Genomic DNA, 14,012 nt, shown 5'->3' with positions numbered 1-14,012 from the left:
GCTCCAGCCCTGGGCAGAGCAAGCACAGACTGTGCTGAGACCCTGCAGAGGAGCCTGGCTGGGAAGGGACAGGGAGGGGATGGCTCTCTGCACCAGCCAGGGCAGCTGCTTTGGTTTTGCAAGCACAGTGCTGGTTCCTGGAGGGACTGAATCAGGGGCTGGAACTCTTTGCTGGCTCTCCCCAGTGCCCGAGGTCCTGGCAGCACCTTTCCCTCAGCAAGGGACCCACTTAAAGTGCTGCACTCCATTCTCATTGTCCCTTGGTGGGCTGGGGCAGGGCAGTGAGTGGGAAGCACCTCTGGGATGTGTTGGGCCAGCTCTGAGAGGTCTGAGTGACCATGGCCTATACAAGCCAGCACACCTGGGGCTAAATTACTGCCAGGCATTAACCTGGCACCCCTGGGTGCCCCGTGGCCTCACTGGGTGCTGGTTTAATTTCTGCTTTGCTGCCCTTCCTTGCAGGGAGCTGCTCAGCCCTTTTTCCAGGAGCCAGGACTGAGACAGCAGCCACAAAAGCCTGGATGGGGACATGTCATAAATCCAAAAATAATAATGGAGACTTCAGAGCCCATAACCACTCCAGATATCCACATTTCTGACTTTGATATTTAAGGCAGCATCTTTCTGCAAGAATATCATGTGGGCTCTTTCCCTCTCCAACCTCCCTGTCCCCTCCTGCTGCAGTGGACTCTGGCACCCCTTTGGTCTTCAGCAGCAAGCCAAGTGACCCTAAATCCAGGCTAAGCCTGTTTGGAGCCTGTAAAATGAGTCAGTGGGGCTGAGTTCAGTTCCTGGGGGGCTGTGCCTGGTTGGTGGGGGTCAGGCTCCATCAGGGGAGCTCTCTGTGGGCTGTCATGCCCTTCACAGGGATGGGGATGTGTCCTGGCTACCTCTCATTTCACACCTGCAGGGTTTGGTTTGGTCCTGGCACCCCTCTGGTGGCACCAGCAGTCTGTACCCAGCTGCTGTGCTGGTGCCAGGTGGGCAGAGCCCTCCTGGGTGCAGGAGCCCCCTCCTCACTTCCCTCCCTGCCACACACAGCAAGAACGAGTTTGTTGTGGTGACAAACAAAAGAGTGGCAAGGAGGGTTTTTCTTCTTGGGCAGGAAGGGGTTTGTTGCTGTTCCAGCTCATTCTGAGCAGCTCTCATCTCATCTCATCTCCTGATGGCTGTGACTCAGGCTTTTATTCCTGATTGTTTTGGGAGGCTGCTGCGTGCAGCTCAGCCCTTGGCTCTCCTGGGGACGCCTCCAGGGCGGTGGCACAGGGACAGTGCCCACCCAAGCTGGCCCTTGGCTGGTTCGTGTGCCCAAAGGGGACATGCCAAGGGTGCTGTGTGACCCTGCAGCCTCCCAGGGCTGCTGGCACCAGGCCAGGGCACTTTGGGGTGGGTGGGCACAGTCAGTGTCAGCCAGCTGTGCTGTTGTGAGGCCTTCAGGATGGGGGAAGAGATGAGAATTTGACTTCATGTTTTCAGAAGGCTGATTTATTATGATATTATATTATTGTCATGGACATACTTTATGAAAAATTATTTTGCTAAGATCTTTTCTCCTGAGAAGCTGAAAAGCCTCAGAAATGAAATGTAAACAATGATTATCTGCTGCTGTGGAATGCAACAGGTGCGTCTTTGATTGGTCTCATGTGGTTGTTCTTAATTAATGGCCTATCACAGTCCAGCTATCTCAGACTCTCTGGTCAGTCACAAGATTTTATTATCATTCCATTCCTTTCTATTCCTAGCTAACCTTCTGATAAAATCCTTTCTCTATTCTTTGGTGTAGTTTTAATATATAATTTTCTTTTAATATGATATATATATAATAAAATAATAAATCAACCTTCTGAAACATAAAGTCAAAATTCTCATCTCTTCCCTCATCCTGAAACCCCTGCGAACACCACCACTATATTATTATATTATATTATATTATATTATATTATATTATATTATATTATATTATATTATATTAATGTTATTTATATTCTTATATATTATTTCTATTATATATTATTTATATTATGTATTATATTATATATTATTTATATTATGTGTTATAAGAAATTATGTACTAAAACTATACTAAACTATAGAGAAAGGATACAAACAGAAGGCTAGAAAAGAATGATAATAAAAACCTGTGACTGAGCAGAGTCTCGACACAAACAAACTAAATTGGTCATTAAGTCAACACAATTCACATAAAACCAATCAAAAATACACCTGTTAGTAAATGATCTCCAAGCTACATTCCAAAACAATCAGATAATTATTCTTTACATTTCTTTTCTGAGGCTTCTCAGCTTCTCAAGAGAAGAAATCCTGGCAAAGGGATTTTTCAGAAAATATCATAGTGACAGCCAGCCTCCTGTGCATTGCAGGGCAGGGGACATTGTGACATCAGTCTGTGCCACTCCTCCTGGCAGGAGAGGTGGCAGTTTGGGACAGAAGCAGCACAAAAACCCTTGCGAGGGTGAGGCGGGTGCTCTGCCAGCCCTGGGGTGGTGGTGAGGGCATGGCACTGGTCACTGCCCTGCTTTGGGGCACAAGGAGTGTGGTGAGCACTGGGGCTGGGACTGAATCTTTGTGTCATGTTGGCCAATGGAAGTAAAGCTGCAGGGAGGATTGCATGGGATGGATTGGAGTTGATTTTTCAGAGCCCTCAGGAGGTTTGGGCAGCAGCTCACACTGCAGTGCTGGGTGTCCCCTCCAGGAGAGCAGGGACAGCAGCAATCAGGGCAGCACTGCAGGGCTGAATGGCTCCTGGATCCCTCCTTTACCCCAATTTCTCCTTTTTCTGGAGCTTTTTAACCAGCATATCACAACACCACCATCAAAGCATCTTCTCCAATGGAGACTTGACTGATTCAATCACCCAGTCCCTGGTCACCCCCTCTCCGTGTCCCTTGCTGGGCACTGGGGTTCAGCCACCTGGGCCTGGCATCTGTGGCACCAGCACGGGGCAAGCTGGGCTCTGCAAGACCATCTGCATCATACTTTTGTCTCTGGGTAATCATTTCAAGGCATTTTAGAAATATTAGTGAACCAAACCAAATCTGCAGCCCCATGGGAGGCACAGCAAAGATTTATTTCTCTCCTTCCTCCTCCCCCTGTGAAAGGAAACTGGAGCTCAGACAGCAGACAGGAGCTGGAGTGAGCCTCTGGCAGAGGCAGTAATGCAATCTGCTGGGCTAGATACTCTGTGTTTTATGTAATTTTCTGTACAAGTATGAAATGAATATAAGGGATGTAAAATACACTGCTCTGAGCTGGAAGCATTTTGCTGCGAGTTAATGGTTATATAAACCCAAGTGTAATAGAGAATCAAGCTAAAATCTTTTGAGAACTGCATTATGGGGACTGGAAAGCTGGGATTTTGTATTAATCTGAGTGTGGATTTTATTGTTTTTTTCTATTCTTAGTCGTGACTTTGCTTTTGCATGTTCATTTCTGGGAAATGAGCAGTTTGCTGCATCAGCCTCAGGCTGTTTTATACCTTGCTGTGAGTGAGAGAAACGCTGCTTTGATTGATGTCAGAGCCCTAAACTTGCATTTATCCCCAGATTTCCACCTCTTGGTACTGTTTACACCATTCAGGAAGGCCCTGCATAATGACAGCACATTGCCAGCCTTTCCTTGTGCATGTGATTCCTGTCAGAGCCGGCAGTCTGCTGCAACTTCCTTTGAAGGCTGGCTGTGAAATCAGAGAAGGGATTTATGTGAGCATAAACTGTTCATAACCTGACCCAGGATAGCGTGAGAGTCAGGGTACAACAGCAGAATGTCACTAAATATATATAGAGGTGGATGGATGGATGGATAGATAGATAGATAATTTATTTATTTTATATATGTAGTGCAGCAAGGTTGGTTTATTGGTGAAGGAAAGGTGTGAAGCCTTCTGGCACAAGCACAGGGAGCGGCCCCAGCAACCCTTACTTCTTTCCTTCTTTCTTTTGTTAGATCACCAGAAGCTTTGGGAAAGGCGCTTTTAAAGTGTCCTGCCTTGGTTTCTGTGGGTGTAGGAGGGGATCTGAGTTTCTCAGGCTGTTTTGAAGCTGTGCATGCTCACAAAATCCTGCCAGCTTGTGGTGCCTGCACTGCCAGGGATTTTCCACCTCAGCCTCATGGTTTTGACCCCACTGAGGGGCTCAGGGGAGCTGGGATCCCCTTTTTGTTGAGGGTGGGGTACAGATGTCCTGCTGTGGTGCTGCAGCAGGAGTGCAGCTCCTTTCCCTTTCTGCTCTGGGACCTTTAGGTTTAATACACAATGGAAATATCCTATAGGAAAATGCAGAACACCTTCCTTGCCCCCATAACTGAGCCTTTAGATCACTCCAATGCACCCAGCTCTGTTATGGGTGGTGGCAGCTCTTCAGGTTCTGGTTTATTGTTATCTTATCTAAAGTTTTGCACCCTGTCCACACCAGGCTCAGCGCATTGGAAAAGCACCACAAAAATGGCCAACAATCTCTTGTTACAAGGTCTTTTAAGATTAAATGATCCAATTAAGAACTGACACCTGGATTATTTCCCCTTTTAACCCAATAACTGATCCCAAAGAGCCCACAATGCAGACTTTTCTGCCCAATTACAAAATGCCCCCCAAACCCAGGAAGAAGCAGCATGAAGAAGAAACCCAGGGTGACACCCTGTGCCCTCCATCTTGCTCCCATCCACAACACACTAAAAATCCCAAAACCTCAATTTCTCACCAAGTGATTCACCTACACTACTCTCTAGAATCTATTTCACACTTTTGTGGGTTCCAGTCTATCTTGCACTCTAGGAAACTTTCTCCATGAATGAGGGTCAAAGTCAGTGCTGCCCTGGGGGTCAGGGCACCCCAGAGCAGACACAGAAATATTCCCTGGGTTTCCACAGGCAAACACTCTTTGCTCTCAGCCTGGGCCAGAAAAGCTCTGCGAGCACCCTGCCGCCTGTGACAGGCCTCTGGAAAGCTTTGGGGCCGTGAGCAGTGAATGCTGGGTTGGGTTTCCAAGGGTTCCTTGAAAGATGAGAGCTGCAGCCTCCCCCCTTTCCTGCCTGGGAACAGGAGGTGACCATCTGGTAGCAGTTTAGAGCTCTCAAACGCTGCCATTGTGTGCTGGGGAATAACGGGGCGCCCGCTGCCCCGGCCCCACAGGGCTCTGATGTGTCCAAAAACCCAGGGAAAGCTCTCTGTGCTTAACAAAGCAAGCAAATGTAACCCCTGGGTTACAGGCACCACGAGAGGGGCACAGGATGTTTAGTGGGAAGCAGTTGGGAGCCGTGGCTGTGACAGAGCTGGAAGCAGCTCCCAGAGGAGCCAGCAGCATCCCTTGCTGTTTATTTTGGTCTCCTCCTGAGCTCTGTGCATAGATGTTGCCTTGTATAAAGCCTCTCCCTGGCCTGTTGGTGGGATATTCTGTTTAAAAAGGGAGCAGAAGAGGAGCAGATGTTGCAAATGTTCCCTGGCTGATGCTCCTGGGGTGCCCAGGCCAGGCTGGGGTGGCAGTGAGCTGTGGTGGCAGTGAGCAAGCTGTGTGCCCCAGAACTTCCAGCTGGGATACGTGTGTGCTGGGCTGTGTGTTTGGTGTGTGTGTGCTGGTTTGTGTGTGCTGGGGTGTGTGTGTGTTGGGGTGTGTGCTGGTTTGTTTGTGTTTGGTGTGTGTGTGCTGGTTTGTGTTGGGGTTCTGTGTGTGGGGCTGGTTGGTGTGCTGGGGGAGTGTTTGGTGTGTGGTGCTGCTGTGGTGTGCGGTTGTGTGGTTTGGGTGATGGCTGCTTGTGTTTGCTGTTTGTGTTTGATGTGTGTGTGCTGTTTGTGTGTGCTGGTGTTGTGTGTGTGCTTTGTGTTGTGTGCTGGGTGTGTGTGGCTGTTGTGTGTGCTGGGTTGTGTGTTTGGTGTGTGTAGTGAGGTGTGTGTTTGGTTGTGTGTGCTGATTTGTGTGTGTTTGGTTGGTCGGTGTGTTGGACTTCGTGTGACATGCTGGTTTGTGTGTGTTTGGTGTGTGTGTGCTGGTTTGTGTGTGTTTTTCCCTTTCACAAACAGGACAGGACTGCTGGGGAACGTTCTTTGAGCTTTATTTGCAGCATCAGCCTTATTGCATGGCTGAGGCAGTAGGAAGATGGCAAAGCTCATGTACAGTCAGCAGCAGCCAAAGATTTCGTTGTTACAGAGCATCTTAAAAACTTTCTAGCCAATAACATGTTGCTAAAGCTTACAGACACTTGTTCTAACCAATTACTAGAGGTACACATACACTTACTTCATACAATGCTTACTGGTATGCTTTCTATTGACAATACACAATACCTCATTATTAGGCTTAAAACCTTAATATCTTGCTAAAAATATTTTTCTGCAATGTTAAGGTCTATCTTAACCTTCTAGTGTCTTGCTAAAAATATTTTTCTCTAATCTTAAGGTCTATCTTAACCAAACCTAAGACTTAAACTATTGTTTCATGTCCTTACTATACTGTTGTAACTTTTTCTACCTTTAGGCTAGACAACTACAGCTACTCTTTCTGTTTCTAAGGCCTACCTTTCCATCTTTCTAAAAATCTTCTTACCTTTCCTATTTCCCACATTGTGGAGTCCCTGATCCCTCCATGGCATCTGAGCGCCCTTGTGACATCTCTGTGTTGCATGAGCTGCTGGGATTTGAACCAGACCTCTGGCTGCATCCCTAGATGTTGGAATCCTGGATGCTGAGAATTTAAAACTTTCTGTGCCTTACCCTCAGCTGCTGTTTTTGTGAGGAATACACACACTTCCCTGCAGGAAGCTGGGAGGAGGAGCAGAGGCTGTTTACTTTCCTTTCCTGGCTCTGGGGCAGGACACACTATTTATAAGTTTTTTCTCTTTTTTTTTTTTTTGAAGCTATTGTGCTTCCTGAGGTCCTTCTCTCTTGTCATGCAAGGAGGAGAGAGGCAGAGCTGAGCAGGGAGCTCCAGACGTGCTCAGTCCCTCAGGAGGAGGTGACATTCCCAATGTCATCGTGCTCATGGCAGTGGGGCTCCGTCTCAGAGGTGGAAACACAAACCGTCATGGTCACAGTGCTCCTTTCTCATGTCTGGGATGTCTGACCTTCTCCAGGCCATGCTGAATTCATGGAATGTGCCAGCAGGACAAGCTGGGTGCTGAAATCCCTGTGAAACCATGAGATGGTCACCCCATCCTGCAGAGAGGGGTGAGAAAAGCTTCTGAGTTGTCCCCAGGAATGCCACTGGGACCTGGGGCTCCTCATGATTTTGCTGTCAGAACCTGTGCTGAGCCATTTCTGCCCCTCTTTGGGGTGAAGGTTGCTTGCCCAGCCCCTCAGCCCCTTCCTGCCTGCTGGCACAGCAGCACAAGGGAGGATTTATCTGCAGGGCTTGGTTGTCCTGAGGCTGTAATCGTGGTGCTGCAGCTCTGCCTGGGGCTTTCTGAACCCTTTTGTGTCTGGGCTTTGACCTTTTTCTCTTTTCTGCAACAGAAGGACCTGGAAAAAAGCCATTTTTGGGTGTTGTAAGTCTAGCCCTTTGATAAGGACAGGGGCTGGCTGTGCTCCAGAGAGACCACATGGGTGGCATTGGGCAGGTTTACCCTGGCCTTGGGGCACTTTGTGGGGTTTAAAGTCAAAGGAAAGGGGCCATGTAGGTCAGCATTGCAATGGGGTTACTCACCATTTCTTTGGGCAGGTTAAACCGGGTTTGGGGCACTTTGTGGGGTTTAAAATCAAAGGAAAGGGGCCATGTAGGGCAGCCTTGCAATGGGGTTACTCAGTATTTCCTTGGGAAGGGGCAGCAGGGCTTAGAGGAGTGGGCATGATGGATGTGAGGAGCCCTTGGAGGTCAGCAGGGCCTCATTAGCAGGCCAGAAAGAAATCCCCAAACCTCTTGGTACTGTGGGATCTCAGGGCAATGTTCATTCAGGAAAGACACTGCTCAGCATTTCCTTTGCTGCTGAGTTCCTTGAGAGCATTTACCCTGTTCTGGCTCTCAGGAGGTCAGAGAGCTGCTTGTTGAAGGGAGGAGGTGGAGACTGAGCTGGCTGGAGGAGGGACAGGCAGGTTTGAAGGGCCTGATGTGGACAGAAGTGTGGTTCCACCCCTCAGTGTCCTCTGCTGCTCCTGCCCACCCAGCTTTGCTCAAGGGCTCCCCGTCGGGTTGTCCCTTCCTCTCTCTTTGTTTCCAGCAAAATGCAGGCTGGGCTTGGCTGCTGCATTGTTTTAAACGTGGGGGGTTTGGGAAAAAATACAGCTAAAATGTTTGTTTGTGGATAAAGTGTGTGATGGAGAGGGGAAACTGTGGAAAATCTGTGCTGGAGGGTCAGAGCTCCAGCTGAGGGTTGGAGACCTGAGAGTTTGAACACGTGGAAAGAGCTTTCCAGTGTGGGGCTTTTTTGGAATTAATTATTCTGGGATGCTGAGAGCTGTGTCTTGGACACAGACCTGAAGTGCTTGAGCTGTGCCAAGTGCAGACTGCAGGGCAGGGAGAGCTGCAGGAGCCGTCACCCCTGTGAGCAGGTGATGGCATGGCTGGGAGAGCTCCACGGAAATCAGAAACCCGAAAAGTCTGAGCAAAAGCATTTTTAATTTTCTTTATTGCCTCCATCCTTTCTTTTACCAGTGTCTGAATATTTCTGAGATGCAAGACAGAGTATTTTGTCATGAGGAGCCCTTCGTGGGACCCTTCCTGGGTTTACAGGGAGGGTGAGCATTGTGTTTTGGTGCTTTCCTGTGGTGCTGCTCCCATCAGGCTGATTTTGGGGTTGGATTCTCTGTGCATCCCTCCAGCTGTACTCTGTGATGGTGTTCACAGTGGTCCCAGGATGAGGGAAGAGATGAGGATCTGACTCCATGTTTCAGAAGGCTGATTTATTATTTTATGAGATTTATTATATTAAAACTATACTAAAAAGAATAGAAGAAAGGATTTCATCAGAAGGCTAGCAAACAAAGGAGAAAGAATGGAATGATAATAAAATCTTGTGACTGACCAGAGAGTCCAAGCCAGCTGACTGTGATTGGCCATTAATTAGCAACAACCAACATGGACCAATCACAGATCCACCTGTTGCATTTTACAGCAGCAGATAATCATTGTTTACATGTTGTTCCTGAGGCCTCTCAGCTTCTCAGGAGGAAAAATCTTAAGGATTTTCCATAAAAGATGTCTACGACAGCCTAGAGGTCATATTTGGGTTCATATTGGGATATTCTCCCCAAAAGGAAAGCAGTCCAAAGTCTGTATCCTCACATTTTAACCCCTGCAGTCTCCCCTTGCTGAGCCCCAGCTCTGAGGGCCCTGCTTTCTTCACCATCTCTGATTTCCCTGTGCCAGGGGAGGTGCCCATGGCTGTGCCAACCCCTGGTGCCAGGACAGAGGAGGTGGCAGCTGCTGGGTGTTAGAGCAGAGCTGGGTGGCTGCTGGGATGATCCCCTCTCCCTGTGCCACCAGCTGGACCCAGCAGTGACCGATGGCTCCTGTGCAGCCAACGAATGTGTCTGAGGGATGGAGGGTCCTGGGGCAGAGCAGCCCTGGGACATGGACGCTTCCTGCATGGTGGATCCTCTCCATGGTGGGAGGACCTCCTGGGATGAGGCAAGGCTTTGCTCCAGTTCTCTCCCTGGGATCCTGATTCACAGAATTCACAGAATCCACAGAATGACCAGGTTGGAAGAGACCTTCAAGATCGTCAAGTCCAGCCTCAACCCCTCAGCTAAACCCTGGCACCCAGTGCCACATCCAGGTTTTGTTAAACACATCCAGGGATGGGGACGCCACCACCTCCCTGGGCAGCCATGCCAGAACTTTATCACTCTTTCCATGAAAATCTTTTTCCTGCTATCCAACCTGTATTTCCCTTGGTGCAGCTCGAGGCTATGTGCTCTGGCTGTGTCAGTGCTCCTGCAGACAGAGCCCAGCCCCAGCTGAGCACAGGCACCTTTCAGGAGCTGTGAGAGTGATGGGGGCACCCCTGAGTCTCCTTTTCTCCCGGCTGAGCACCCCCAGCTCCCTCAGTGGATCCTCACAGGGTTTGTGTTCCCAGCCCCTCTACAGTCTGATGTCCTGTGAGGTCTCAAGCCCAGGATTTTAAAGGTTAAATCTCACTGCTGCTATGATTCTGGGGGGGATCAGAGAGTATTTCCAGCTTGTGGCTTCTCAGTGGGATCCAGCAGTGGTTCCCTTTCTGTGGAGTTCAGCCTTTTCTTTCCACCTGGCTGGGTCCTGAAAGGAGCAGGGATAAGTTGTCCCTTCCCTTGTAGCAGGGTCTCAAGTTCATGTGCTCAAAACACTTCAGTCTCTGGGTTCCTGTGGTCTCTAGGTTTGTTTTTAAGGATATGAGCTTCTGTGGCTGCCACCATTGGTTTTCTTGCTGCATTTGTATTGGATTTGGTGCTCTCCTGGGATTGTTTTCCTGTTCCCAACTTGCATTTTGCTGGCAGTGCTCACAGGAAAGCCTGTGTTTATCTGTGCATCCTTTGGATGTGAGAGGGAAAGCGAGGTGTTGTTGCTGACCACTTTGTGTGTCACTAATTTAAACTCATAGTTTTTTTCTGTGTAAAGGAGTTTTAGTAGTTTTAACTGCTAGCAAGAAAGGAATTAAAGTCTTCGCAAAATGTTAGCAAGAATATGCACTTCATTAGCTCAGTGGGATAGAAAAGGTTACTTAAATTTTAACTACTGCTTAATGATTGGTTTCACTGATTTCACCTTACAACATTTTAAAACTAAAATGTTCTGCAAGTGAGTGGACAGCAGACATGTGTGACAGCAGAAGCAGGTCATAAACTGGCAGCAAATGTCATGCTGAATAGAATCATTGTGTTATGAGGATTGACATTCAGCTATAGTTCGAATACAGTATAACCATCAGTTCTTAGGAAATTTGGCATTGCTTTTTTTGTGGCATAGGCTAAAAGAAAGGAAAAGAAAAGGAAGCTGGATCTCTGTCTTCACCCAAACCCTGCTCTGCTCTGCCATACCATGGTGGGACCTTCTGCTCCCCTCTGAGTGTGGGGATAATTTCTGCTCTGGGGCTGTTTCCTGGCCTTGATTTGTTTTATTACTGGGTTTTTAACTTGTCTGAAGAGGCAGGGCCTTTAATCCCCAGCTGTTTAAGTGGATTGTGAGTCCTGGGATGAAGGAGCAGAAATGGAATTTTGACCCTTGTGCAGTGTCTGTAAACACCTCTGGACACACTCAGGTGGATGGTAACTAAATCCTGAACTACTTTTCATGTTTTTCAGCTCTGAAAAGATCCTTTGAGGTCGAGGAGGTAGATCAGTCTTCAAATTCCTCCACGCCACAAAGACGGGCCCCCAACACCCTCCTCAGGTCCACCGTGTCCAGCTCCACGCAGAAGTTTCAGGAACTCGGCGCCAGGAACTCGGAGCCCTCCACCCGCCATGCGGAGCCCACAGTGCAAAGATCCCCCAAGCCCCCTCTGAGGAGAGTGGAGCTCTCTGGACCCAAACTGCCTGAGCCGGTGTCCAGAAGAACAGAAATCTCCATCGACATCTCCTCCAAGCAGGTGGAGAACTCCACCTCGGGCCTGTCGCGGTTCGGCCTCAAACGAGCCGATGTGGGCCACAAGCCGCCCGAGGGCCCGGCCAGGAGGACTGAGATCACCCTGGGCAAGCCCCAGGAGCTGCGGCGGGCGGAGGCGCCGGCCTCCAAGATCCCCGAGCCGCCCTCCAAGATCCCCGAGGCGCCGCAGCGCCGCGCCGAGCCGGGCCCCGTGCCGGACACCGCGCCGCGCCGCCCGGACAGCCAGGGCGGAAAGGGCACCGAGAGCCCGGCCGTGAGGGCGGCCGAGGGCTCAGAGCCCGCCATGCCCACCCTGCCACAGCTGGCAGAGACAAAGGCACACGGGCTGCCCACCGAGAGCCCGCCGAAGAGAGAGGAAGGTGAGTGCCAGGGGCTGACGGGTCAGGGATGGAGTGGATGGCTTTCTGAGGTGGACCAGAAGGGAATTTATAATTTTATAATGATTGTATTTATAAATGTCAATAAATGTATTTGTAATTATTATATTTATAAATTCTATAACTATCATATTTATAAATTAATATTTATTAATTTATAAATTTTATAATTATTATATCCATAAATTTAAAATTTATAAATATATATATAAATATATATTAAAAGTTAAAATATTTATTAATTTATAACTATTATAATTTTATAAATTATATTTTTATTATATATTTTTATATATAAATATATAAATATATATAATACATATATTATATATATTTATTATATTATATATTACATTTAATAAGTAATGACTACTATATTAATCATATAATTTAATATTAACAACTAATATTTATTAATAATTATTACACTAACTAAACTATTCATGTTAAATTATGGTTTTGTAATATTTAATATTATTTATTGTAATTATTATAGTTTATTGATATAGAACATTGATATTGAATAATGAATTATTAGTATTATAGAACGTTAATATTAACATAATTCACATTAAATTATATATGGTAAAATTTAATAATTATTGTATTGATTATTTATTAATAATAATAATTAATAGTAGTTATTATGTTATATAGCTATTTCATTCTTTTATTGTTCAAATGTTATTTTGTAATGAAATTTTATAATGCAACTTGCTAAAGTGAGTCTCCCAAGTCTCTTTGATTGGTCTCAAAGTAAAAACCTCTGACACTATTGGTGAGCAATGACTAGCACACTCTGGAGAACCATATCTATAAACAAGGGTTACAGAAAGAGAGATAATAATTGTTTTAATGATTTTATAATGTTATTTTATTTTTTTATTGTTGTAATATTGTTTTATGATGAAATTTTATAATGAGACTTGCTAAGGTGAGATTTGATTGGTCTCAAAGTGAAAACCTCTGACACTATTGGTGAGCTATGACTAGCACACTTTGGAAAGCCATATCTATAAACAAGGGTTACAGAAAGAGAGATAATAATTGTTTTAATGCTTTTCTCTAAGTTACCCACAGCTTCTCACAGCTTCCCAGGAAAATCCTGGGAGGACTGTGTCGTGGCATTCACATTCCCTGAACATGATTCCTTCAAGCAGGGTTTTTCTCCTGGGAAGCTGAAAGGCAGCAAGAGACCTCAGAGAAAAGGAAAACAATTTTTATCTCATTTGCTTCTCCTGTGTTGTGCTCATGTGGAATGTGTTTGGAGATTGTTTACCCGCAGGTGTGAGTTGTTTTCACTCTTTGGCCAATCAGGGCCAAGCTGTGTCAGGGCTCTGGAAAGAGTCACAAGTTTTTATTATTATCTTTTTAACATTCAGTAAGTATCCTTTCTGTATTCTTTAGTATAGTACAGTATTCTTTAATATAATAATATAGTATAATATTATATAAATATATGATATATTATACTTTATTATACTATATAGTTATTATAATATTATATAATAATACAGTATAGTAAAGTAATAAATTAGCCTTCTGATAAGATGGAGGCAGATGCACCATTCTCTCCCCTGGTGGTTGACCCTGCATTTACAATACCCTGTCTCTGTCTGTTCAGAGGATGTGTCATTACCCTCTCCAGCCCTGGCTGGGGTGGTGGCTGTCCCAGGTGTCACACAGGAGGTGGCAGGAGCTGTGTGCTGCTCTTTCAGCTCCTGCGGTGACGCCTCTCAAGGCTGCTCAGGGATCTGTGCTCAGATGTGTCCGCACGCAGAGCTGTTCCCCTTGGGTTCATCCTGCCTGAAAGAGCTGTCAAGTTCAATAAGAAATTCTAGAAGGAAAGAGAAAAGGAAGTGGCAGTGCTGGCAGAGCAGGTCTGAGCAGTGCTGTGGTGCCAGTGTGGTTCATCCCTGTGAGGAGAGGAACAGGGAATCACTGTGGGGCTTCATCCAGAGACACCCACCTGCCCTGTGCCATGGAGAGATCTCCTGGGATCCTCAGCTGGCTGAGGGGCAGGCAAATCCTCAGGAAAAGCCACATCAAATGTGCCGTGGGTGATCCTAGCACATCCTCCTGCCACATCCTCCTTTGCACTGTGCCTCCCTGGGTG

The 14,012-nt window shown here is 46.9% G+C and overlaps 1 protein-coding gene across 4 annotated transcripts in view; it reads left to right on the top strand.

Annotated features, from left to right (window-relative positions):
• SEPTIN9 (septin 9) overlaps window positions 1-14,012 on the top strand; it is a 150,771-nt gene that overhangs the window by 79,992 nt on the left and 56,767 nt on the right. For all 4 annotated transcript variants that reach the window (XM_064728370.1, XM_064728373.1, XM_064728372.1 and 1 more), the window contains one exon: window positions 11,219-11,878. In XM_064728370.1, coding sequence (XP_064584440.1) covers window positions 11,219-11,878 — 660 coding nt within the window. The remainder of the gene's footprint in view (window positions 1-11,218; window positions 11,879-14,012) is intronic.

The sequence above is a fragment of the Zonotrichia leucophrys genome, chromosome 18, assembly GCF_028769735.1.
Source record: "Zonotrichia leucophrys gambelii isolate GWCS_2022_RI chromosome 18, RI_Zleu_2.0, whole genome shotgun sequence".
Classification (NCBI taxonomy): domain Eukaryota; kingdom Metazoa; phylum Chordata; class Aves; order Passeriformes; family Passerellidae; genus Zonotrichia; species Zonotrichia leucophrys.
The sequence above is the reverse complement of the archived record's forward strand: the minus strand, read 5'-3'. Positions and strand labels throughout refer to the sequence as shown.